Source organism: Lagopus muta, chromosome 4 (genome assembly GCF_023343835.1).
Source record: "Lagopus muta isolate bLagMut1 chromosome 4, bLagMut1 primary, whole genome shotgun sequence".
In the NCBI taxonomy this organism is placed as follows: Eukaryota; Metazoa; Chordata; class Aves; order Galliformes; family Phasianidae; genus Lagopus; species Lagopus muta.
Genome location: NC_064436.1, coordinates 23,920,690 through 23,948,037, shown reverse-complemented (window position 1 = coordinate 23,948,037; position 27,348 = coordinate 23,920,690). Strand labels below are relative to the sequence as shown.

The window sequence follows — 27,348 nt, the reverse complement described above, 5'->3', positions numbered from 1 at the left end:
ATAAGTTCAGTTCCTATCCCAAATCAGAATACTCTTTGCTTTTGTGCAATAGAGAAAAAGGGTCCTGATTATTTCAGAAACAAGGACTCCAAACATCACATGACAGATAATGAGATACTGTAACAGGCAAAAGAAACCCCTCACTGAGGGCTGCTGTTGCCATTCCATGCATCTTGGGTGCTGACATTAGGGGTTCTTTAATGCAGGTAGTGCTCTACTGCTTCTCCCACCCTTCACTCCTTTCAGCCTTCTCCTCGTGAGACTGCTTGTGCAGTAGACATTATTATTATTATTATTATTGCACAAGAAAGAGCACAAATTGCCCACCTGGTCACTGGAGTTGGCACCCCACTGGAGGCAGTTCTGCCCTCACACTGAGCAATCTCATGCATGGGAACAGCAGTACCCACAGCCCTTCGTCCTGCTTTACCTGCCCTCCAGCTCACACACAGCACGCTTCTCCCTCAAGCAACCACATTTCTTTTTGGCTAAATATATTCTTAACAAGAATGAGAAGGGATCTAGCATGCATGCATACCTTTTTGTCTTGGTGTTTAAATCATCTCTCAATCTTCCTTCCAGCCCTTGATCCTTTCCTCGCAGTGCACCTGTTTAATGGAAGGAATTTGCATTTTTCATCAGTTAAGGTCCATCAAACCATAAGCTGTGCCATTACCTTGCTGTAGAGTCTTCATCCACATGCCTGTTCAGAGCAATGCAACATTACAAAAACCTCACAGGTGGTACAGATTGCTTTTTTTCCCCCCTCTATTACCAGGAGCTTTTGTTCTACTTTACAAATCATTCTCATGTTCATTTTTTCATGTGATCATATTAAATCTGCCTAATTAGATCAGTGCAGGTAGTACAAAAATCCAAGTGTGCCCACATGGCAACTCACGGTGAGAACTTCACTTCTGACTTCTCTGGACAAAAAAACTCATCCCCCACAGATATGACAGAAAGTACCTAGGTAAAAAGTAAAATAAAGCACTTTTAATATTTGTAAGTTTGCAACACAGAAGTTCTCAAGACTTAGAGATACGGGGCTCCTATATAGATAATAATCCATTTTTACTCTGTAAAAATATAGTAAACCCAAAAATTCAAATATTTTATTTACTTCACCTAAAAAACAAGCAACCCATAAGATATACATGTTTCCCAGATTTCTCCCTAATAAATTTCTGAAAGATTTATACAATTTCTACAGAAACATACAGTGTATCAAAATCTGCATAAATCAAATTTATAAAATATGTAGAAATGCATAGTGATATTATCATTGACTTACAAAGCAAGAATATGGGAATTATTATTTTTTTCCAAGCAAGCTATAGTATGAAAAAGTCATTACAGCAACAGCTTCTTATGATCTCATGTTTCAGTCTCACATACAGATGTGTATTTGCACACAGCATCAGCTTGTAATGAATTGCACAAAACACCCATTTAAAATGCACAATTTATGTGCCACACTCTTTCTCTTATGCATAGTAATATGATTAAATTAATCTACCCAGCACACAAAAATGGAGTCAGTTTTCATACACACGAGGAACAAGTACCGACACACACCCTTATTTTCCATTTTCCAGTTTCTCCCTCCTTTATTTTCTATTTTTCATACCTCTGAAAGGATAGATGAGAAGTTTAAAGAAACTAGGAAAGATCCCAAACTAATATATCAGTGCAGTCTGCCCTAGAAAGATCAAATTCTCACCATATATGATACACAACCCTTGTTAACACCAATGAAAGCTGCATGCAATGCTATTCTAGATTTCAGGGAATATTTAGTCGTACTTAATAGTGTGACATGTTATAGGCATAACTCTAAAGTCAGTACACTGATGTCAACATTTAAGTCACAAATCTCGAATAAGGGAGTGAGAACAAGTCATTTCTCCTCCATACTTAATAGTGTGACATGTTATAGGCATAACTCTAAAGTCAGTACACTGATGTCAACATTTAAGTCACAAATCTCGAATAAGGGAGTGAGAACAAGTCATTTCTCCTCCACCTCTCTGTTCATTCCAAGTACTTACACTCCTGAGGGAGTTCTCATCAACTCCTATTCGGAACAATTTCAGAAACTTCTTCACACTCTGTTCTGTACACTATAGCACCAAGTGGTTATATTTTGTGTTTGTAATCCCTCAGGAAAAGTTTCCAATGGAAAAAAAAAAAAAAAGGAAAAAAATTATATGCATAAATGCATCAAGATTTCCACTTCTTTTTTCAAACCTAAGCCCAGACTCCAAAATAGCGGGCAGATGTCCTTTCAAACAAGTAAGCAGATGTGTTAATGAGTTGTATTCTTTTTCTAATTAAGTTTTAGTTTACCTCTATGTGATTTTCATTTAAAATAACAACATAAATTAAGCACTGGAATTTATTTTTTTTTTTAAATCATTGTGCAGCTTCTTAAAAATCTATATTTTAGATTATTCTTATTTTTATGTAAGGTATGATTTATACAAGCAAGTTAGAGCATATAGATTCTTGACTGGAATTGCAAGGGTGCTTCATTCAAACGCAACGTACCACATTGGTGCTAACCTTGCCACTGAGCTCCTCCTTGCTCCATACCAGGTGCCAAGCTGCTCCCCCACATGGATACCAGAGCAGAGGTGGGCCAATGGCCCCGACGTGAGGTTTTGGAGCATCTGCAGTGAAGGGGCCTGTCAGAGTGGCCCACTGACAAACAGCACAGCTACTGACAGCAGCTGTGTTCAGCTACACAGTAACTGGGGTGGGACACAGTAGTGGGGTGGGACAGCTGATCCCTGCCTGTAGTGACATCCGTTGTGTAATTTCCAGCAAATGCTTTTCTTGTGAAAGAGAGAAACGGAAGAGGCACTAAATATGTTGAAATTCACCTTCCAAAAAAGCAGCATGACTGTGAGAGAAGGCCACCCTGGCTAATAACCTGTGGCAGTGCTTAGTAAGATGTAAAATTAAATAAAAATTTACAACAGGTTGATAATCACCAAGTTCTATGAAAATCTGGTTACTCCAACCTTTTCAAGTTTGTGTAAAAAAACTGCCTTCAGACCCCTGAGTGTAATCCCAAAGAAGACAACAATGCCTTTAACTATGTTCCTATGAAACACAGCTAACAGCGCATTAAGTTACCAACGTCTTAAAACAAAAAGATGTAAACATCTACAGAGTTTAAGGTAAAGCAGTTTTGTAAACATTAACTGCGGATGATCATGTTATTGTAATAATCACAGTTCATCTATGTCCTTCATCCAAGTCAGGAGGCTCGGAGCTGTACAGTTATTAATTGCAGCAGTTTTCAGGCTATTTTCAGTCCTGTACAAATGAACGTGTCAGTAGGTAGGTTCTGTTTATCTACACACTAAGAATGTTGTTCATTTCCCATTTCTGCGTTGCTTTATTGGAATCACACTCTGAAATGAAAACTTGGTGTAGGACTTCTGACCGATCCAAGCACTTTCCTGAAGGAATGTGTGTAAATCTATGCAGATTCTGGAAAAAAAAAGGAAACATAAAACAAAAAACACAGGGACGTTAAAACAAAACGAAACAAACAACCACCAATCAAAAAACAGACAAATTTTTCTTCACAACTGTAATGTAGCTATTTGCAGTTACAAAATCAGGGTTCAGGATCCCTGAAAAAGATCAGTTTCCATACTTGTTCCATTTATTTGTTAAACTTAGATTTTTACATCCTTTCTATTATGAAATGTTTGATGCACGTAGGTCAACTTGAAACGCCTTGCATTTCTCATTGGAAACAAACTGCTAAGAAAATAAGCAAAACTGTGCCTAAAACGCTTCCAGCATTTTCATCTGTCCCATAACCCAAACAAAAGATTAACTCTCGAGGACAGCTTTACGAGAGCTGACCTTGCTGGGCAGATCCTCCTTTGGTTAGCCCTCACATATAGCAACATCAACTCCACTGGGGAAAAAGCAATAACTTTGCTCCCTGTTTGACTGGTTGAAGGAAGAAAAGAGGAGATGAGGGCAAGGCTGGCCTCCAGAGCAACAGGAGACAGCTTCGGAGACAGCAGACCTATTGTGTTGAGTGCAGTCAGGCTGAGACTCACACGTTTGATTTCTTTTAGCCCTCTCACCATTTGCCAAGCAGCCTCTGGCTCCTGGCTGCCCCACTGCCCAGCTGTATGCATTGTGCCAAGCGAGGGAGTAGCAGCAAATCTGCTGCAGTGCGGCTGCACAGCCCTGCTTTGTGCTCCCCCCAGCACATGAGGGAGTGCTGGATCTTTCTCCTGTTGCCCCATCACTTGTACACGTATGTGCACATCCACATGCTGGGGCAGCTTGATGTGCATGCCCATCATGGGGATGGACACTGACTGGAAAGGTAAATGGAAGTTGGAGCAGAAGCCATGAGCTGACCTTTGCCAGCTGCATTCCGGGTCACCAAAAGCCCTGCTGCTAAATGCAGAAGCACAGATGTTATGCTCACCAAACTGGCACATGAACTAGCATTACAGAACCAATCGACTGGGCAGATAACTTCTCCTGGCAGGAGAACAGCAGGCCACAACATTCTTCAGCAGTTCATAAGCATTTCATTCCTTATACCCTCATTAGGAGAAATGGTCATAGCCTTTGCGCTGCACAGGAGAGAGTGCCAAAGCCCTAAGATCTGCTTGGTTACACACCCTTGGTGGTCCTTTTGCTCTCATCTCCTTCCCGTATTTTTTTCTGGAAGCCAGTCAGTGTTTTGTTCTGCAGCCCAGACTGTGCCCACCAGGCTTCCTTATAACTTGTGGTAATAAGCAACCAATTACACAATTGGTACCACTGGGGAGGAAATGGATCATCTCGCATAAATGAAACGCTTAGAGGAGAGCCAAGCAACATGCTGGGATGCCCTAGAATGGCTGCAGAGGTAACAGTGTTATATATTATTCTGATACTAAAGCCAAGGCAGCAGGCACTGAAACACTCCTCACTGATTTTTACATTTCAGATTTTAAAAACTTTGCCCATCTAAATGGCACAAGATGTTAGAAACAGCATTATGTTGCTTGAGATTTCAAAGCTCTATGGAAATGACAGAAAGGTGAGGTGGCTTTGAGGCTAACAAAAATAATTCACTGCATTCAGTAATGGCTTCCAGAAAGGCTCAGTACAGATAACCAGCTAATGAACTAATAAATAGGCAACATGCTAGGTAGAAAGAAGAAAAAAACCACAGAAGATAATCTCAGATACTGAACTAAGTTACAGAGCCACTGTCCATATCCAATGATAACATCACCCTTAGACAATTCAGTCTCGTTTTTCAACAGAAATGTAATCTTAGACTTTCAGAACTCAAATTAACAGAGGACTTACAGATGTGCTTACTAAATAGCCCTTAACAGCCCTTTCATGTGTATCAGCCAACATTCTGAGTCTTTATTAAAAATTCATAGATTTTGCAATAGCGTTATAATGGCACCACACCCATAATTCACAACAGAGCATGTTTTTAGAGAATGGCTAAGGAGCAGGAGAATGAAAAACTGAAAAAGGCGAAGAGCACAGAAAGACAAAGAGTAACAAACACCACATTCACCTATTCTTATGTAGACTTCTTCCAACAGACATCCACAAATTAGATATATTGTCCCTAGCTGCTAAATGCACCTCAGCACTTAAGTCACCTTCTCACAGCACCCAATAAAGAAACTTCCTTGAAAGAAAGACACAGCAGAGAGGGTGGTGGCATGAAAAGCTTTTAGAAACAAGGTCACTTTGCTTTCTCTGAGAAGAGTGCTAACTCCTATGATACCTGTGGCAGCACATGTAGCACCAGGAGATCTGCTTTTAACATTTTTGCTTCAGAAGTCAGCAAATGGTAGAGCCTGCAGAACACCTTCCTCTGCAGGAAGTTTTCCTAGCAAGCACGGATTTCTGGGAACGTGCAGTTAACATTTCCTCTGCTTGTTTCAGTTAATCTTGTCACAGATGTCTGTCTTATGATACACGTAGAGTAACAATAGAAAAGGTGTTATAAAACAAGATGCGAATGATGACAATTGCTTTTCCCCTATATGTCTGTTACATACCTTGAAGTATTGCCAGTCCTTGTATTCATTCAGATTACAATGTGTAATCATAATTTTGGATCCATCTGGTCCTTTAGTTAAGCACTGATCATACTGCATGAGCTGATTAGCTTCATTGATTCGGAAAAGCTACAGAAAAATAAGATGGCATCTTCTGAACAGCTGACTTAAAGTAATATTTTAGAAACAATGCAATACCAATAGAATTCCATCATGATAAATATTCTCCACTGCTATTATAGCTATTTGAAGGAGAGCTCTTTATTCAACATGATGTCAGACAACTTTGCTTTAGGATTTAGAAGGTGAAAAACCTTACCTAGCAAGGCACAGATGATAACAACAAAGGGAAACCTACTTGGTAAACTTCTGGAAGTGTTCAGCAAGAAGCTTTTTAGTGATTTGATGGCTAATAAACCCCCAATCTTTGTAAAGGCTTGGTTGCAAGTCCTTGGGCTTGGGAAGTAATTTCATGAGAAGACAGTAAAACTTCAGCATTTTACACATGGAGGAAATCAAACTAATGCATACAAAACATATTAAAAAAACATTATCTTAGCTACTTCTTATGAAAGAATTACAATATGCTTTGGGAGCACTACCTACAGAAAAGGTATTTTAAGGAACTTTTAATATAAAAAAAAAAAAAGATATGTTTCCAAGACCTACTAAAAATTAAGCAGAAGGATTTTTAAAGCGCTGTCTTGCATGTGATTTCAGACTGCAGTGAGAAAAACCACCTGGTTCAACTCCACAACAGCATAAACAAAGGCTGCAAGTGCTGCAGAGTTATCCAGCTGAAAAAGGAGATGCAAATGCAGAACAGCATGCTTGCCTGGCAGTGTGCATAGGTTTGTGAAGATGCAGGTCAAACAAAATAGTAGCATGGGTTGAAATCATCTATTAGTAAATACATTCTGTCAATTTGTAAACGAAGCAGAGAAATTTATATTGTTCGTCTCTTGTGGTGAAAGGTGAGTTGCTGCATAGAAATGTTTTACTTCCATTAAAGCAAAACAACTCTGTGAAACAAGTGAGCTGGTGTAAGGAGAGCTGTTTCCTGAAGGATTAATAATTAAGTGAGGGTAAATGATGAATCAGGAGTGATGCTAAGAGTTGCACTTTTTCTAACACAGTGATATGGTTGCTTTAAAGTATGCTTCTTGCTTACACATTTTGTACAGCATTTTGTCTGTAATGATATTTTCAGATTCCTGTACTTCAGCAATGCCAGCATGCTTATGAGAAATCTTTAACTCCCGTTTTTGCAGGTGGCACGGAAGTGACTTTATGAACAGGCTTAAGAGAAACACGGCCTGTTATCCATTAGTGCAAGTATTTCTCTTTCATACTTGCCTCAGAGCCACTTACCTGGTTTCCTCCCATCCTGTGGCATGGTCCAAGTTCGACAAAGCCGCCGTTGGTGTGCCCCATGCTGTCGATGCAGTAAGCTGTTTCAAAGCCTCTGATCTAGAAAAAAATAGGTTGTGCACTTTCAGTTTGTCTCATGGGAAAACAAGTGTGAAGGAGTTCAAAAAATTCCCACTTCTCTTTCAAACCAGAAACAGCTCTCTGCCAGACAGATACAAGATAAACCTGCATATGACACGTAAATAATGATGTTACGTGTTGGAGATGGAGCTACTACCTGCCCAGACTAATTTGTGGGCTCTTACATGAGTTAAATGACATTAATAAAACTAGAGCTGGGAAGCTCAGTTCCAAACTAATGGCACTGAAGTGCATGACTTCTAAGTATTTTAATGTATTCAATCTCGTGTCAAATCACGTTCACTCTCTCAGATCTTCATAAATAAAGCAGCATCTTGGTTAAACTACTCTCATCTTATGGAAGACACGAGGAGATAAACCTGATGCAGAGAAGCTGCAAACAGTGGTTATTAATGCTGCAGCCAAGCACAGCCCCCTGACCTGGCTGTGCAGAAGTGTGTTCTACAACAGCAATTATGTGGGGGAAAGAAGAAGAAATGAGTGAAAGGTGGGCAGAGGCAAAAGGATAAAGAGTAAAATACCTATTGGAAAGCATGCCTCAGCTACTGATTATCCCATTCTACTTTCAAAAAGATCAAAAAATAGCTTTGTAAGGACACAAATAACATTCTTGCCAGATCTCTCTGCTTTGCAGGAACCTCTTTCTCCTTCGTGCCTGTAGAAGGAAGCTGGGAGGACAGAGCTCAAAGCACAGCCCTGACTTCCAGGCAGTGCCGGCAAAGATGAAACCCACGCTTCCTTTCCTGACAGTTTGGAAATGCAATTAGTGAGGTATTACAAACATATGGGGAAAAAATCTCAGATATTGTAAGACAACTGGCAGCCAGTGAAGTGTTGAAGGAAATTTCGGAAGGGTCTCTGAACTTCACTCTTTCCTGTTCCTTCTTTACAGCCATTTACTTTTATCAACAGCAGCTTCCCACAAGGTGACCATTATTGTTTTATTCTCTTCGAAGTTTTCACCTCAGTGAAGCAGTGTATAACAAGTGTTTCTAACCTTTTGTGTGAATTTAAAAGTAGGTCTCAAGCTGATGTACTAACTTGATGCTTTGTGTTACCTTTCAGATATGAAATAAAGGTGAGACTGTTGACTGGCTCTTCAGATACAAGACTATCCATACCCCTGCTCCATTATGCACATGCTCTGTATCACTAATTAATTCCTCAGAGAAGTCAGAGATGGCACACTGTTGGTCACATAAGCACGCATAGATCTCTATTTTCTAATGCTCATCTGAAGTTAGAAAAACAGGTCCATCTCATCTTTATTGTTGAATTTGCTGGGACACAGGATTCCTCCCTTACTAGCAAGATGATTTTCTGGTTTTACCTCCACAACTTACAAAAATTAAATTGATAGAAGAGAAAGGGCAAGGCTGGAACCATCTGAAAAAAGCCAAAACATCATTTGAAAATGGGAAAGAGGTGTTGGCTTGAAACCAGAAAGGGCAGAGCTCAGTGAGGTGGCCTGTATCCACCAGTAACATTCTGTCTCTCAGTTAAGTGACGCTATCACATTTGCTGAATTTTCTCTAAGAGAAATGCCAAAATTGTAACCACACCCTTAACTTAGCAATGCTGTGCTCATGTACATTAATGCTGGAAAAAACTGTTAAAGAATCATATCAAGTTATTACATGCAGAACAGGGATTTACCAAGGCTGTACTGGTATGAGTACATCCCAGGCTAGCAAACAGGCAAATGGGTGTAGAAGGTACTCTCTCTGTATTTCATGACCTATTCTGTAAGCCTTTAAAAAAGATTTTCACCTATTCATCTTTGCCAATACTCTGATACAAACTTTTTTTTTTTTTTTCTTTTAGAAAGAACTGAAGTCCGATTTTGGAGAAAAAATCTTTAGACATAACTGAAGAAAGGGACAGATATAAGAACAATCCCATCAAGGAAACGTGCAGCTAATTAACACAATCTCACCTCTGAAAGTAGCATTTTTTTCCCCTTTGGTTATTTTATTTCCCTGCAGCTCTGTGGCCAGTACCATTTACATTACTGCAGCAGGAACCAAAGAGTCTCTTCTCAGATTGATGCCAAGGAACAATTGTTTTGAATTCCCAACTTTAAAAAGAATGCTCCTAAAATAAATACGTGTTATGTGCTGTACATACCTCTCCCCAGTCCACGTTTTTAGGTGGTAAGGGATAATACGATGTTATATCATATGCTATTTCTTCCATGAACCACTTAAAACTTTTGCAGTTGTGATCTTCACGGAACTTTTTCAGCTCAGATATATCTCCGTAGGGCAGTGCTTTTGTCTCTGGCCGGCTGGCGTAAAAATAATCTTTGTATTCGTCCCACCAGACTTCCACAACTCTGACATAGTTCTGTGAAGAGGAATGACATTGCTGCTACCTCAATGCACACACAACGGGTCAGACACAAACACATGTTAACTCCATGAATTTAATTTCATATTCTCGTGAATTTTAAGTGAGGCAGTTTATTGTTGCCTTGAGAAGGAGAGAAAAAGGATGGCTTGCCTGGTGAACAATTATCTCCCTCATATTTACTTATTAGGCTCTGATGGCTTTTAACTCTGAATTACCTATACACGGTCTAGCTGCACACCTTGTTTTGTTCTGATGTTCTAGCATTAATGACAGTGTTAAAACAGTCACAACAAATCTGACTTCAAACACAAATTATTGTTTTTGTTTAAGCAAACACTAATTAAATAAATAAAGCTATATATAAAAGGGAGCTTTCTCCCACCTGAAGAGGGAGAAAGGTATTCCTTCATACTGTCCTGCACATAGAAGCTCTTTACCATTTAAGAACCATCAGCATTGTTTTGTTTTATCCAGACGAGCTGAATTGTGTAAGAAATTTAGGTACAGAATAAATGCTTTTCATCAGATTTTTCAGATTAATAGAATGGTTTTATAATTTCAGACAAGCTTACCCGCATTGAAAAATGGAGCTATCATTTACAATCTCTTCTCCCATTGCTCTTTTCTCTGTCACTACATCCAGCTATGCTTATTTCCAGCTACCTTCCACGGTACTGCTCCTGCTGTTAGTTTGGTCAAAATGTTAATCAAGTCTCCTTATTAATACAGGATATTTTTATTTCGTATGTGCTACGTTAGTTCTCTGAGGCTTTTCTGAGACATTCACTTTTGAATAGGAACAGCTGTTAGCTTGGCTCAAGCCAGTAAAAAACCTGTAAATCTGAAGTCATTGTCATCAGTAACTTTCAGGGACAATGGCTCTGGGACTGGAATTTATAAAGAATAGAGCCTATAATTTATAAATATACAAATGACAAAGCACTTCACAAGAGGAATCTTTAGCCAGGCAATAGGAAACCTTAACAGAAAGGTCCTTGCCCTTCTTCTGGTAGGTACAAAAGCATATCAAAGAGTTTTTCTTGATTCAAGTTCTCTGTTCAGATACATACAGGTTGCTCACTCTTTCCTTGAGGTGTTGTCTACTTTTAATATCATGGCTTGAGCAACACTTTTGTACCTACAAGACGCCTGAGGAGTTATGGATTTTAATGTGCAAAGCATGAAATTTTCTCAGGCATTGTCCTCTGCTTCCTAGTTCAGAAATGCAGCTATAAAGGTATGAGAGATGCAGGGTTATTGTGTTTGCTAACTCACAGGGAGCCTGGGCTTATGCCCTTCCAAGCCAGCGGAGGATTGCAAAGCCATGCTCACCACCCTCCAGGACTGTGCTGTATTCACCAGAGCAGAGGCAGGCACTTTCTGCTGTTTGCACTTCAATTGAGCACAGCTCAGCAAAGGCTTTGGGGGTGAGAGAGAAAGCGGTAGGAAATGTAATTTGTACCTCCATGCAGGGGAAGGGTGAAGAAAGAAGCTGGGTTCCAGGAGTGTCTGTTCTTACAAACAGTGGGGTTGGCACAAAGATTCCCCCCCCCACATGGATGACCATCTCAACTTCAATGAACACCTTTGAATGAAGTGCTCTTTAAATTGCTACTGATAATTTACATAGACTTATTTGAATCTGTTGCTGTCTCGCATCAGAAGACCTTCAGGGTTGCAGCAAACCAGTACCTTCAGCGTAGGAGAAGACCCAACGTACACGGGGGGTGGATTTCCTTGCCAGCCCTGGAGACGGTAGATATGTCCAACACGAGAACAGGGGACAAACAGCAGTTTTCCTCCACACTGCCAGATCTACAAGGTCAAGGAAAGATGCAGATAAATACACAGCAAATTGTGAAAGAGATGCCAGCTACTTTTCTTACTCTACCAACCGTGTGATAAACTTGACCTAAACATAGACATAATAAGTCTGAAATGAAAGGCTGTACTGAGTACATCTTCAACTTCACCACAGAATTGCTTGATTAAAGTAATTTTTGAAAAAGCTTTTAAAATAGTTTGCCTTCTCATTCCATTGCTGTTTTAAAACAATGGTAATGAATGAGAGAACAAAATCTGGCATAGGGTAATTTTTAAAATGACAGAATCAGTATTTTGATTTTATTGGAGTAACTCACATGCCACCAGTAAGCTGGATTTTGGTTAGATGCCCATCATATTTAAGTTTTTCTTAATAAAGAGTAGGAGGAGGTTAGGATAATTTGATTACAAATTACTTTGTTACAAATTGCTACAGATCTGTAACAAATATGGTTTTTTTTTCTGGCTGTAGTAGCTGAAAATAAAAATGGGGAACGTATGTTACCATTCTGAAATTTCCTCCCTCCCACATGTCCTGGGAGAATCCATCTATTTATGGAGAAAAGAGAATATACCTAAAAGATCTGAATTTGTTTGCTCATAGCTTTGACAAGTTTAAAATGTAGCATCAAATCCAAATTCTAAATAAGTTCAGGGATGTTCCAAATTAAGACTGCATTCCAGATTACAAGTATGACTTAACATCACTAGGAAAGATGGGCAGAAAAGTTTCTTTCCTTCACTGTGCGTGCTTGTCATCATGTTAATTTCTGAAGTTTGACTTAAAAACCATACAAAGAAACTCTGATATGCAAAGACATTTTATTTGCTATCTAGGAGTCCGTATGCAACAGTGATAAATGTTATTTAGTTCCGACTGGTTTTGATCTGTGGAAATCAATTTAAAGGTCTCTACATAATCAGCGGCAGCTATCCACTTCAATTACGAAATTACTGTATGTAATTTCAATCATGATTTAAATCTAAGCAAGATGGGGAATTAAAAGAATAAAAACCCTGTATATGTAACATCCTTAACAACTGCCTTTTGCATATGGATTTACAGCTGAGCAAGTGCACTCAGAGCTTTCCTCGAAGTCATCATCAGCAGGAGTAGCTGGGGAAGCTCTGAATGTACTTCTACTGAAATTCAGCTACAGTGTCACAGATCACTGCTGAGGATATTAGATGTCTCCACTTTCGTTTGTTAATTGGGACAGATTCCTGCTGTCTGCCACTTGAGTCATTACGAATACTGAAGATATCAGAAGCTAATGATTATCATCTTACATTTCCTGCTAACTGAAGAGCATGCATTTGCCTAGGATTGAAAATAAAATCTGCAGTTATTATGAATTATGCAGTTAGTGCTTCAATTACGAAGACTTCCCTTGAAGAGAAGTTCTTTAAATTTTGAGAAGCATCTGAGACCATTTTTCACTCACAAAAATGGTAGGGAGGGGAAAACCAGGGCAGCTTACGTCCTTTTGCATTGCTGTTTACTCTATATGCACCTGTGCTTTAATTGAATGGTGCTTGCTCTCTCATCACTTCCTTTAAATACAACATTATTCTACAACCACACGCAGTGAGCAGCCAGGTCTTCCCCCTCCTGTCAGTCTGGTTTCAGGCTACTTATTTGGGCACGTGTGCAATCCCAAACCCTTACCAAAATCCAAACTTAGGGACAGCTTCCCAACCTGACAACATCAGGTTGGATATTAGGAAAAATTTCTTCTCCACATGAGTGGTCAGGTGCTGGAATGGGCTGCACAGGGGTGGTGGAGTCACCATGCCTGGAGGTGAAATGTTTAGGCGTTGTATTAAGGGACATGGTTTAGTGGGGAAATGGTGGTGGTAGGTGGATGGTTGGACTAGATGATCTTGGAGGTCTTTTCCAACATTTCTGATTCTATTATTCTAGGATTCTATGAAAGTTTTCACTATTTAATGTTACCTTGTAAGAAATTTCAAAATTTTCACCACCCCAGATCTGAAGGCCAGGATCATAGAGACCCAGTTCAAAAAAGAAATCACGTTCAATGGCAAACAATCCACCAGCCATGGCGGGGGACCTGGAAGAAGAATACAGTGTAACTCTTCCTGCCAAAACAATCAGAGAACATTCACAGAAAATAATAATTAAGGAAGCAATTCGCTGATAACATATAATAAAGATTAGATTGATGGCAATACACTGAAAGATCATAAAGCTTTGTCATAAGCATTCAGGGATTTCATGAAATGACATCGGTATAATTTTCAGTGAACTTGTGATTTATTTTTGTATATATAGATTCTTAATTATAGAAAATTTTTGTCAGAATTTCCATTTCCAGCATTTTCCACCTGAGCATCAATAAATATAAAAAATCCCTAAGGAATATACCTGCAGTCCCCACTAGGCTGGGGATTAAGAAAGTGGGATTCAGTCCGGGGCTACTTCTCACATTACTGAAAGTTGTTTCTGTGCTTTAAGTTGTTGAAGATCATTTTGTCAGTTTTGCTTTAGTTTTTTTTTTTAATAAAACAATCCTATCTGAGCAAAGCCATTACTTGGTCTTACATGCCTTAGTATTGCTGCAACAAAACACACACAGCCCGGGCATAACTGACTTGGAATTCTTTTTGTTAAAGGCATTGTGACTATCAAAGTATTATTAAAAATAAAATCATCTTTTAAACTATTCCGAGAACATGTGTTGTGTGTTTCTGGGAACAGTTTAAAGGATTTTAAGACCTGTTTGGATGGTAAACACAGAACACAACAGAGATGTTTGAAATAGTTTATCCCCCTCCGAGCAAATATTAAAGTTCCAATGTGGACAGCCTTGTCAGAAAACGGTATTATTTAGGTTGTACACAAAACAGATCAAAGCTTCATAACTTCCTTGCATGTGTTGCCATTTTAGCAAAGAACAATCACGGGTGAGGAGAGGGAATTACCAACATAAGTTCTTACAGTACTTAAATCATACATACAAGCAATAGAAGATATTAGACTCTGAAGATGTGAAGATTGCTTTCAAATGTAGTAACACGATTAGTTGAGTGTGAAGGAGAAAGCAATAAAAAACAGCAGAACCACAGCCTTCCAGTCTTGAAAAGCAATCCAGAAACTCTAAGCTAGAGCTTCTAGCCAGTTTCTGTTTGCTGGGAAGAAAACATACCCCGCTCCATAGCAGAAGAAGGTGGGATCTGTGTAAAAATTACTGAAGATTTCACAGAAAATAAGGATTTTTTTTCTCTTTTCCTTTCCATGTGATACACATTACAGTAAAATCCCCAAGCATATTGAGACCTTAGAAAACAACTAGCCAAGATTCTCAAATAGTATGCTTCTTTGTCAGATGTGATCTATTGTGAAGCAAGTGGGAGAAGCATGACAAAAGGGATTCTTTTGATATACATACATAACCCACGAGCTGTATGCATGCACCAAGCCATGACAGCAACCTACAGATTTTACGCATTGCCAGCTGTTACGAATACTCACAGCATGCTCATTATTTCAAACAAAATGGTTAAATAAGCACTTTTGTTTCCAGCACTACTTTTTACAAATATCGAAGCTAAATAAAGTTTTCTCTGGAAACAAAGTCATACGATGCTTCATCTCCCCAGACAACCCCCCTCTTTCTAAGGTACGCCCTGTTAAGCACACAAGAGCAGGAACGGAGAGGCAGCAAAAGGCAGCAAAGCCATTTTAAGCAAGTAATCAGTTGCAGCGTACAGGCCTGATGAAACAAAGCAGCTGGCGTGGTCAGAGGTAGGAATATTTTCAGGCTTAAGTATACATGCAAGATTTAGTGGATCAATATCTACTTAAGAAAAAAGAAATGGGTAAGTGATTTAGTGTTTACCGATACGGTTCGGTTTTTGTCTCTCTTTTTTCCTTCTCTCGCTTGGACAAGGGCACCCTCTTCCATAGCATACTCCAATCCCACGCTCCTCTAGCAAACCCATCTTCGTCACCACCCCCTTGCGGCACAATCTTAAAAGTGTTGCCATCTATGACATCTATAAGCGGCACAGTGCATGTGGTTCTGCGGGTGGTGGATGGTGGCGGGGAAGATGTGGTTATGCGCAGGGACCCACGGAGGATGCGTGCGCCAACCGTGATTCATGGGAGAAGAGGGAGGAGGGAAGAAGGAAAGGCTTTAGACACTCATTTGTTACAATTCGCAGTATATAAACAGCTCTCTTTACCGATAAGGCTCAGTTTTATGTTTTCGTTTGGACTTTTCCTTGTGGCTTAATGGAATTCGTTTCCATAGCAAACTCCAGTCCCAGGCCCCTCTGGCAAAACCATCTTCATCCCCACCTTGCTGTGGCTCAATGGAATAATCGTTCCCATCTATGTAATCTATTAGAGGTACAGTACATGTAGTTCTGAAACGTTTATAGAAGGGAAAGAAAGAGCAAAATGCAATTTAAGAAGAGTAATATGACTAATCTGAATTTTTCACCATTTATTATTAACCTCATAAAGCAGTTCATATGAAAAGTCACTTGCAAAATGATGCCTCGTTACAAAAAGGAGAGGCTTTTGTTTTTGATGTTTTAAGAGGTTCTGAAAGCAGGAGAGATGGGTATGAAATGCTAACATACCAATTCACTTACACTTTATGTGTACTTCTTACAAAGCATTGCTGGAGGCAACAGAAGAGCCTGTAGAGGGCTAGGGTTCTCACAGTATTATTATTTTTCTGTAACTTCTATTCACATCAAACCTTAGCTGCCAATAAGGTAATAATGCTTAGCTTTTACTAGCGCCAATATGGATGTTCACTGTTTGCTCCCATTCAACCATGTTGCAAATCCAGACTTTAAGGATAAAAAAGGTGTTATTGGTGCTCATTTAGCAACAGCCTCTGAAAGAAGGCTTTTCTTTTTTTTTTTTTTTTTAATTTACAATGTGCTCCTCATAATTATCTCTCATATGCAACTTTCAACAATAAAAACACATCATCCTGTTATTCTCTCCAAATTTCCCAAATGGATTTCTTGGTGACCGAACTGCAATCCTAGTTTTTATTTTTTTTTCCCAAGCACTTCCATCTTTATAAGTCAACTCTCATATGAGAAAGGAAAACAAGCAGGAGACAAGAAGTGATAATGATGTGCTCTTTCCTTCAGTGCAGAAGTGCCAGTATGCTGTACCTAGAGAACAGCACTTGATGGGAGGCTGCAGAGCTCCCAGCACTTCCACATGCGTGCTGGATGACCCCCTACAGCTGCCTTTTCCTCCCATCTTTTTGTCAGGTGTAAGAGCAATGCGGCCTCAGTGGGAGCACATGGAGTTCTCACTCCTTCTATCTAATATTATGGCCTACATACAGTCTTGCAGCTAAGTTACGACCTTTAAAAAACACACAAAAAACCACTCTTCTAGAAACTTCTGCCAGTATGACAGGTTAATAAATAGCTTTTTAGGCTTAAACCATTACTTCATAGGATTAAAGTGTTTAAACAAGCCTGTGGTTTTGTAAACCCATGTAGACCAGACTACAAAACTGGGAGCACGGTAGTGCACGGGAACAGCAGCCAGACATGGAGGCCCTGGGATCCCTGCTCTTATCACTGCACACAGGTCCTTGCAGACACCTGGCCTTGCGGGACAGATGGGCTCAGTCCCAGGCCCTGCTTCCTTAGAGGCAATTCTCCACAGTGCTTTACAGAAGTCATAATGGACCATCTCGCAATCCTGCAGTTATAAAACTCTTGAGATGGCAGTAACTTCAAATCCTGTTAAATCAGAACTTTTGCCATTACTTTTCCTTCACCAAAAATAACAGTTATCTTCAGTTAAAATAAACACTTTGTTTAATCATCATCCTTTCTCAGCTAGAATAGAATGTTTTTGTAACTGTGATCACTGAGATTACTGCAAAAGAGAAGCTTTGCTTGATATTCAATCTATATTAAAATATTCAGTCCACCTACTGAAATAGAAAATCTGGAGATTGATTTGCCTGTTCTTCCTCCTCACATAGCTTTTGTGCTGAGAGACAACAAATATGTCATTCAACAAATACTGACATGGTTTGATACAGATAGAAGTTGACATAGGTATACAAAATATTGCTTTTAACTTTAAAAGTGAAGATTGTTGCTTTGACTTTTGCTTCTAAGAGGCCAGGCACTAGAAATCACAGGAAAGCATTACCTGTCCTTGGAGATAGGAGCTATAAGTGGCGCATACCAGTTAATTCCCACCTCACAATGGGCATCCAAATAAACCAAAACCTTCAAAAGAGAGAAACAGAGAAGCAAATGAACAATCATATCACAGAATTTGAATTAATATTATTTCACACTGAAATACTTTAATATTAAAAACAAAAAAAGAAAAAAGTTAAAGGTGTAAAATTAAGTATATATTTAATCAAGACTTGTGTGTGAACTGGATCCTACCTGTCCAAGCTTAGCCTTCTGGGCTCCAATGCTTCTAGCCTGGATTAAACCTTCTCTCCTTTCATTTCGAAATACCTTTACAAGACCATTCCACTGCTTAATGTAGTCATCCAGTCTCTCCTTTAGGTGAGCTATCAAATAACAGGAAAAATTTATTTAGGTGAAGCTCAGTAATAGTCATGCTTGTATTCTCAATAAAACCCAACTCCAACTCTACTTAAAAATATCTGCAGACATACAGGACTTAGGGAATCTTGAAATCAAGCAGCAGCTTGTACTACTGTGCACTAAACACTAAACCTGTAGGGATTGAGCCCTGGAGCTCTTTGACTTCGTGGCACAAATTCACCTCTCTCAAGAAAAGTCAGGTCAAGTTGCTGGCCACACTGCAGCAGAGCCAGATGAAAAACTCCCAGTTACTTCAACGTATCATGAAGTGGCTTCAAGGTCTTCAAATGTGTTTTGACCACACAGAACAACATAGTTTCCACACTTCAGCATATGGTCTTTCCTCATCAGATAATGTCACACATATGCAGGAGGAGGCACTGCTTTTCTGTTTATCATCTCCGTTTGCCACATTTGGACTTAAAAAATATTATGCTAGTCTTTTAAATCTGGAAATCTGAGACAAAAGCCCACTATATTCAAATTATTCCCCTCTCTCATCTAGACCTGTCCCACCTTGGGGTAGCAGTGGTGTTGGATTAATCTTTTAATTAAATTAATAAAAACAATACTTGGAAGAGCCAGAACTGCAGTGGATGAGCTGTGGTTCATTGTACTGATGATCATGCTACCAACCCCACAGAACACAAAAAGGACAAGAAAATTTAAGCCAATTTTGGCTTAAATAAAGGGATGAGTTATCCAGAAGAACCAAGATGGGCTACACTGAAATGCTTACAGATTTGTATTTGCACTTGGGCTTTGCCAGACTACTCTGGAAAGCACATTTCTACCACACAATTTGAAAAAAGGATGCAAGTGTTGCATAATATTTTTGCACAGTTGATTCTGTTGAGAAAATTCAAAAAGGCAGAAGGGCTGGCAGTCAGGCACTCACAGTTTGAGGCTACGCTAATTCAACTACCGCTGTCCATTTGAAATCTATTCCTGTACTAAAAGGCTTGAACGAATCACGTCCAGCTTCTGTTTCTCCATCAGCGCCCAAAATAAGCCACCTAAGCTGAGGCAGGGACACGCACAGTGTGGTCTGCAGCAGCCTGAAGGGGCAGACAGATATGTATTAGTGCTGAGCCAAGAGAATGCTTCCGGGAAGGACAGAGCATCCTTCTCCTCTGCTGCTCCTGGCTCCTCCACAAGCCTGTCCAACACCTAGCACTCATGCTGGTCTTCTGCCTACTGTGGTTCCACACAAGCTGTTAATCAGGCTTGAGGAGTAGCTTTTGAATTGGCTGAGGTTGGCCTGTCTCCTCGTTGGTGAAACCACAGAGGTGGGCATGGCCAGGAGGGACAAGATGAGTTGGAAGGACAGGGACGTCCCTTGCAGTAGCAATCAGACATCAAGGTGCTTCAGCTATGCTGTTTTCTGCACTCTGACTTAAAAGGATTGAAGCCCGGAGTTTGCTGCTCCTTACATTTAATAAGTTTTATATTCTTGCCAAAAGTATTTTAAACATGTTTATTTTAAACAAAAGCTACATATAAATTACTCAGATAAAAATGTTTATTTCTTATAAGTGAAGTTTCCAAACTTGAAAATTCAGCAGTTCTGCCAAAGACCAGAAAATCTTCAAAATCAGTATTCTTTCCATAGTAATATTATCCCTCCTCTTCAACTTCATAAATTAAAGTTTTCTCAAGCAACAGTTTTAAGTATCCTCTTTTCCCACACACATTTACAGTTTCTTTTGTAAAGCCTTGTGAACTAGAAAAATGTCAAGGATCTATAAAAACCAAACCAGGGAAAGAACAATTTTATCACTTATGCTATATAGAGTAACGTGCCATGCGTTATATAGAGAATATGCAGTATGACAGTTGTATAAAAAATGTTATAGGATAAATTTCAGTGAGTTATGAGGTCACACTGAAATAGCACTATGAGAACCTCTGTGCCACACCGTTATATACTCTGCACATTCCAAATACATGCAACAGGAAGGTTTTAGAGTTTGTAAACTTATTTCCAGCTCTCCTGCCCATGAAGCCAAATGTTTTACTTATCAAAAGTTCAAGTATGTATGGTTCATGGGAGCTGTAAAAACCTGTAACACTGATTCACTAAAGCTCTTCCACAGCACAAGTCCCAGGGCTTTGCAGTCCATTATCCCAGTCTTTGCCAGGGCTAGCAGCAAGTGCTCTTTCCCACAGGAAAACTGAATTTTCCCCTTTTCCCATTTTATAGAGACTTGGCATTGCTAGGCTGCATGACAGTACTGTATAAAACCCTGATCCTTTTGCAGTTAGAAATATTGTTTGGCCAACATTAAATGCCGTTCCCCTAAAATGAATATTTATTATATCTGTCAACAGATATTTTATTTCCTGTTCTAAAATGTCCATTTTACCCCCCAAAGTACTATAACCACCAATCTGGTCTTCCCTTGTTTGGGTGGTTCTCTCAAGTCTCACTGCATGATTACAGCATGAATCAATGTTTTTAAAAAGCACAACCTTTCTCCAAAAGGCATTAGGCATTGCAGATTGCAGCTGGGGGTGGGGAGGAGGAGAGCTCTGTTTTTCTTCCTCTACTCATGGATGTCATTTATTAAGAACAAGAGGAATGGCATCACAAGCCCTCCCTAAAGCTGCTGCCTTCCTGGTCCCCACAGTCTAACACTGCTAGTATAGGGCTCTCAGTTCAGACAGGGGTACCCATTCACATTTCAGATCCCACCTGTGAGCACTATTAAACTGAAAGTACTGTTACCTATCAGTGCCCATTGCTTCCCATTTTTATTATCATAAAGGATGCTACACCCGATAACCTTAAAGAAAACATAAGTAAATGGATTCTAGGATGCATTAGTACAGAGTTTTCCACTGCAAACATCAGAACTAGTGCAATTGAATTAGCTTGGCATCATCTTCTTGTTACTGTTCTGTCTGCATGTTGGCAAAGAAAGACATGCTGGAGCTGAATTCAGCACATCTCCCTGAGCAGCCCTCCACAGTCAAGACTTGCTGTTTGCAGAGGAGATGAAGGCAGGCAGGCAGGCAGCATCACTCTGCAAAGAGGCTGCTCCCAGCTGACTTTCCACAAAGAACTAAATGAAAAATAGCATTTTCAAAGCGCCGCAATTGTTTCTGCCTGTAAGGTATGTAAGGAAAAACAGACAAAGCAAGCAGTCTGAAAGCAGGCGGAGAAGAGAAAGTCACGAAGCCTGCCTGTTTGATCAGCACCACTTCTGCTTTGGCTGCAGAAGCAAAAAGCCACCAGCAGCTCTACTATGGCAAAGACTGTTTCTGATGTGCAGCTCTCCTAACTAGTGTGGATCACTTCAGGCAGCTTGGTGTGTCACCCCAGCTATGCTAGATCATGCTTTTCTCCAGGGAGAAAGAAGTGGAGCTAGATTCTCCTCCTTCAGCCATTTTTAAATCTGGAATGCAATTTGAATGATTGAAATTAAGTTAATTATGTTTACCAAGTAATAGCCTAAAGCATTTTAATGAATTATTATAGGGAAATAATGCAGTTGCAGCAAGGTGTACAGAGTCATTCCAGTCCCTGCTTGTTTTCCAGTTGCTCATGCATGAGAACACTTCATCCCATGCTTACTTTACTCCATTTTCTGACCTATGTTATTTGGGAAAATGAAGTCTAGGAAAAATAAAGACAAGGGTCTGCTGGAAGTTAGTTCTGGGCTAGCTTTATCTATCAGCTAACCATACATATGTGTGTAAAAAGCACAGATTCTGCATTCCAAAACAAGTTTCTGGAAAAATATTACCTGTATTTAACATTAGTCATATACTGGAAAAGTGTTGCGCCAGTTATGCCAAACTCAACCCATAAATGACATGTGTAATAGAGAATCAGCTATGACTCATGTGCAACCCAAATATTGAGACTGATCACTAGTAAAAACTTGGTGATGTTTCTAGAGACCATCAGCACTGCAGTTATTTCATGCTGCTCACTCAGGCAGTCCTTGAACAGCTCAGAAGGAAAGCTGTGATCCCAGCTGCAAAGGAAAAACACAGTACATGTCTGCTGACTGAATTATTAAGATTACATCCCTTAGGAGAGAAGATATTTCTGCTTTATAATGTGTGTGTATATCTAAGCCAAATTCTCAGAGGCTGTAAAAAATATAGGAGACTATTATGTACCATTCAGTATCTTTATTAGACTGAGCCAGATGTAGACAAGTTTACAATACAGGTAACTTTTCATCTCCTGTAAAAATAAACAGAAAATGATACCTATCTACCTATGGGTATGACGTAAAAATTAGCAAATCTTAATTATCTTTAACAGCAATTTATACTCAATCCTGACTATGTGATCGGTTCAGACATACCAGGCAGATATGCAGACATACCAGCAGAACACAATAACTGCTGCTAGACTGAATAGGAAGAAGTGCAGTTTGCCTGATGAAAGGGACAGAGCTTCAGCACAGAGCCATCTGCTGTCAGTGCCCAATGCAGCTATTACACAGAGAGGAGACCGAAGAGTGTGTATTCTATGCTCCTGACCAGTTCTGACTTGCCTGTGCTCCTAAAAGCCTACCCTAGCTCCTCACTGTCATCTTAAAAGAAACTGCCATATGATATATGATATAACCGTATCATATATGCTTACAGTTCTGTCAAAATAACGGATTAGTTCTGCCCTACAAAATCAGAGCCATACAGCATCAAATGACACACAAGGAGCAAAGGCTTGAAACCATGATTTTTGCATGGGCAGAACTATTGAAGACTTTCCCTCTTTGTCACAGGTTTGTATTTTCTACAAATATATTCTACCAAAATCTAAGAGTGTGAGTACCTTTTCGGCTCACTATTACCTTGATGCTTAAAAGTTTCTCAGGTATAATGGATTTATTCCCATAAAAATAGGGGTAAGGCAGATGTACTGCTATACAAGACAAGCAACAAAGAAATTTGTTTGAAAGTAGTTTGTTTGAAAGGAGAAAGTCACAGGCAGTAATTGATGTCTAAGCACTGTCTCAGTAACAAGAATACGCTTCTTGTGTGTATAAAATATTCTTAGTTAGGCAACTACTCTGTCAACTTCCATCAGAAAGCTAGGCAGCAATAAAATCTTGCAAAAAACCCTGCATTTTTAAAAATAAATTTCAAAGTAGAGCACTGAGTTGAAAAAAGGTGATTTCCTCTATACCAATCACCTTATAGTCATATTTCAACTCTCTGCATTTGGTCTCAATTTAAATTAGCCCTTAAGACACCACCATAAGAGGAAAAAGAGTCAGTGCATGTTCACATTTCTAAGAATCACACAAAAATACATACATTATCAGTATAAACTAAGGCTGTATATTACAAAGGAAGAGGAAAATCTTTGGATTTCTGAATTAATATGCAAGTCTCGAAGAAAGGCAGAATTCAACATGTGCTTAAATTCTTAGCTCCTTCACTGCCCTGAGAAACAACCACTTCACCACAGTGCTAAAGGATGTCAAAAATGAAAAAGATAGTGAAAAAGAATTGCCTTAGATAAATTTTTATTTTAGTTAAAAAAAAAAATAAATAAGAAGAAAGAATTTGGATTCCTCTACAGAATAAGGGAATGAATTATTCCTAACAGGTTAAACACAAACTCCTTCAATATTCTCAAAACTGTCTGTTTTCACAAGAGCTGTTCTCCCAGCAGACTCCTACATATTCCTCCATGGTGCAGGAGAGAAGTAACACAAGCCCTGTCTTTCAAGCAACTGACTGCATAGAAAGGATTGTCACCTTCATGAAAGCAGCTCACTGGAAAAGAGCCTTCCCATGCTGAAAAGACTGAAGAATCAGCTTGCTTTCCTTGCAGTCAACTCAGTCCACAGCAGGTAATAAATCAAAAGAAAACTAATTTTAAAACAATGCATTTGCCTTTTCTGCAAGCAGTGTATTAATACTCCAACATACCTTTGTTGCTGAAGTCATCAATCAGCACAATTTCTGCCAAGTATTTCCTAGGTGTTCTCTTAATGACGCTGTGAACCGTCCTCATCAGCGTGGACCACCCTTCATTATGGAAGACAATGACGACACTGGAGGTGAGCAGGTTTTCATCATAATGCCAGTGTTTGCATCTGTGAAAAGATTTCATTGCATTGGTTTTGACACTCTGATGTACAACACCTTTCCACACGTGCATCTTTGCTGAGAGCTGTCTTTCAGACAGAAGAGAACAAGGACGTAAATTGTACTACAGTTCAAGCAGTGGCATGAAGCCTGAGCAGCAGCCCGCTTCAGAAAGCAAGGCCTTTTCCCTCCCACAAGAGAGTGGAATGGAGCTGCTGAACAACTGCTGCCTCCATGACCATGTGCGATGGTGTGAGGCTCTGTACATCCCTGCTGCCAGCACCATGCTGCAAAAGAAGGCTGCAAGGCTGCACCAAGCTGTGGCTGCCAGAATGCCCTTAACATACCATGATTTAGAGTGGGCTAAGCATTTGGCTCACTTACTATAAAATACTTGCTTTTTTCCTGCTTTGTTTTTGCCTTTAAAGCACTTCCACTGGCTTTATGCAGACAAGAAGGGATCTTCATTATTTATATTTAAACTTTCAGGCATAACAAACATAGCTAAAAGAAAGGTCACATTTGGCTCTCCCTTCCTCTGCTCAAAATGCATTCACATGTTTCACCTGACACACAAAAGCAACAACCTTGGCCAAATCTGTGCAATTGTACATAGTGTTAGAACACATAGCACAGTCATGTGGAAAACCCAAAGAAATAAAGAGAGAAACCAAGCCCTGAAGGGCCACATCATTTTAGAAGTTATGGCTAATTTGAAAATGTAATGCCTATTTAAGGTTTGCTAATAAATGCTATCACATTAATAAATTGCACATTTTGATTGAAACAAACAGTTTATATCCCTACAAATGCATTGGATGGACATTCAAGTAACAGGTTCAGTCAGGCCTATATCTGTCTGTAATATCTTTCTTACTTACTCTCATCTTTCTTATGCCTCAGAGAAAGACATTGGAAATGTGACTATTTCCTATGCCAGTTCCTACTATGTCCTTCAGCAGAGCTCTGCACCACTAAATTCCAGCTCAGCGTGCCATGAAAAGCCTTTCTGCATTCACTTTAAACATTCAACATTTCAATTTCACTATGCTCTCAGAAAAAAACCATACATCCCCTTGTCCTTTCCTGTGATTTGTGCCAAACTTTGTGCCTGCGCATTCCCTAAATAACATCACTGTCTTTGAATCCTGTTTCTGCTGCTGAAGTTATAAGGGCAACAGCCTGTAATACAAGAACTGAGGATCAAGAAAAAGGACAAGCAAGTAAATGAACATAATGGCACTAACACCTTTTTTTTGGCCATTTGCATTTTTGTCCACCACAAAGTGGTGACACAAAGCGTCTGGAAGGTCTGCTTTTTTTCTTCCCCTGAAGGATTACAGATGATTTAGAAGCAAGCAATGCAAGTAATTCAGTCACACTTCTCAACATTCATTAAATCATAGTCATCAACGATACTTCTGTTTTGCAACTGTTCCCTTCCTCAGCTACATCCCCAAATGAGATTATTCACTCTCCCTAACTACAACCTGCCCAGAAATTCCTATAGCTTGAAGTTTTCCTACTTGATAATCAGCCCCCTTTTCCAGATCATAGAATCATGGAATCTTTAGGGCTGGAAAGACCACTAAGATCCTCTAGTCTAACCATCAGCACATGCCTCTGACCCCTCCAGACCATGTCTCTCAGTGCCACATCGACCCTCTTCTTGAAGACCTGCAGGGACAGTGACTCCATCACCTCCCTGGGCAGCCTGCTCCAAGACCTCACCACTTTCTGAGAAGAAATTTATTCATTTGTTCTACTTATTACAGAGACGTAGTGCTTTAGATTTCAATAAGCAAAAGACGAAGGATCTTATTCTTTTTTCATCTTTCAGCAGGAAAAATTTCTACTAGAGACAATCTGACTTTTCAAATATATCCATCATATATTAAACAATTATTCTTGATGAATGAAAACACTGAAACTTTCACAGTTATATTTCTCTATATACTTTAAAAGGTCAATGCATACTCCTCATGCACCAGAAAGAAAACTAAAATTGGTCAAAACAGGCTATTCATTTTGCTCCCTGGGGGACGAAAATTACCAAATGAAATCCCTCTATAACTAAGAGCTATCTGATCAGGCATTTTCTTTCTCAGTCAGGCTTGATGCAACCCCTGAAACAGCACGATCTCCAGAAGTGCACCTAAATTTCTAAAAGCCTCCCCCTCAATTGCTGCTATGCCTGAAGTAACTGCAGCTAATCACATTCACAGCTACCAACACACAGGTGCTAGATGGCCTTTTTTTTTTAAAATGGATCAGGTGACTCATGTATTCCTTCCACAGATTCCTCGCAAAGATTTCAGTTGATTACAAGTTGCAGCACTTCAATCTGCACAGCAGCACTTAGGCTGCCAGCGCCCTGTGTAGCTATTTGCAGAGATAGAAGGGCTATATGCTGCCCAGGGGAGTGAAGTCAGCTGGTTTGGGGAAGATTTTCCATTGTGTATTTAATAGCAGATTAATAACAGAATCATTTTCTGTTTTATGAATACATATTCACCTGGATTAATTTTAGTGGCACAGGTACATTAGAATGCAGGAAAACAGTGCTATATATTCAAAATCAGAGTGCCAGCTCAGCACTGTTCAAGAACTACGTAGAAAGAAGAACATTTTGCCTCCAGTGCTGCTGACCTGCATCTTCAAACATTATGATAGAAAACTTTTTTTTTTTCTTTTCATCCAGCTAAAGACAGTCATGATATTTCAGACTACCTTCAAACAAAATGAACACTTCTACAAACCAGAATTTTCCATGAGCTTTTTTCCTCTCATAATAAGTGGCAGTAAGTAACTCACCATATTAAAAAAAACTCAAACCCATTATCATAGAATCACAGAATGGCCTGGGTTGAAAAGGACCTCAAAGATCATCTAGTTTCAACCCCCTGCCATGGGTCAGGTTGCCACCACCAGACCAGGCTGCCCAGAGCCACAT

General features: G+C 39.6%; 1 protein-coding gene across 3 annotated transcripts in view; it reads right to left on the bottom strand.

Annotated features, from left to right (window-relative positions):
* Positions 1–2,182: 2,182 nt before the first annotated feature.
* GALNT7 (polypeptide N-acetylgalactosaminyltransferase 7) overlaps positions 2,183–27,348 on the bottom strand; it is a 66,836-nt gene continuing 41,670 nt past the window's right edge. For 2 of the 3 annotated variants that reach the window (XM_048943574.1, XM_048943575.1), the window contains exons 3-12: positions 24,237–24,403; positions 18,168–18,298; positions 17,920–17,999; positions 15,960–16,142; positions 13,708–13,825; positions 11,619–11,741; positions 9,702–9,920; positions 7,434–7,532; positions 6,063–6,191; positions 2,183–3,501 (exon numbers count right to left, since the gene is read on the bottom strand). In XM_048943574.1, the coding sequence (XP_048799531.1) occupies positions 3,364–3,501; positions 6,063–6,191; positions 7,434–7,532; positions 9,702–9,920; positions 11,619–11,741; positions 13,708–13,825; positions 15,960–16,142; positions 17,920–17,999; positions 18,168–18,298; positions 24,237–24,403 (1,387 nt within the window). In that variant the 3' untranslated portion in view covers positions 2,183–3,363. Of the gene's footprint in view, positions 3,502–6,062; positions 6,192–7,433; positions 7,533–9,701; positions 9,921–11,618; positions 11,742–13,707; positions 13,826–15,613; positions 15,797–15,959; positions 16,143–17,919; positions 18,000–18,167; positions 18,299–24,236; positions 24,404–27,348 lie in introns of all 3 variants that reach the window. The other variant, XM_048943573.1, reaches the window with a different exon arrangement.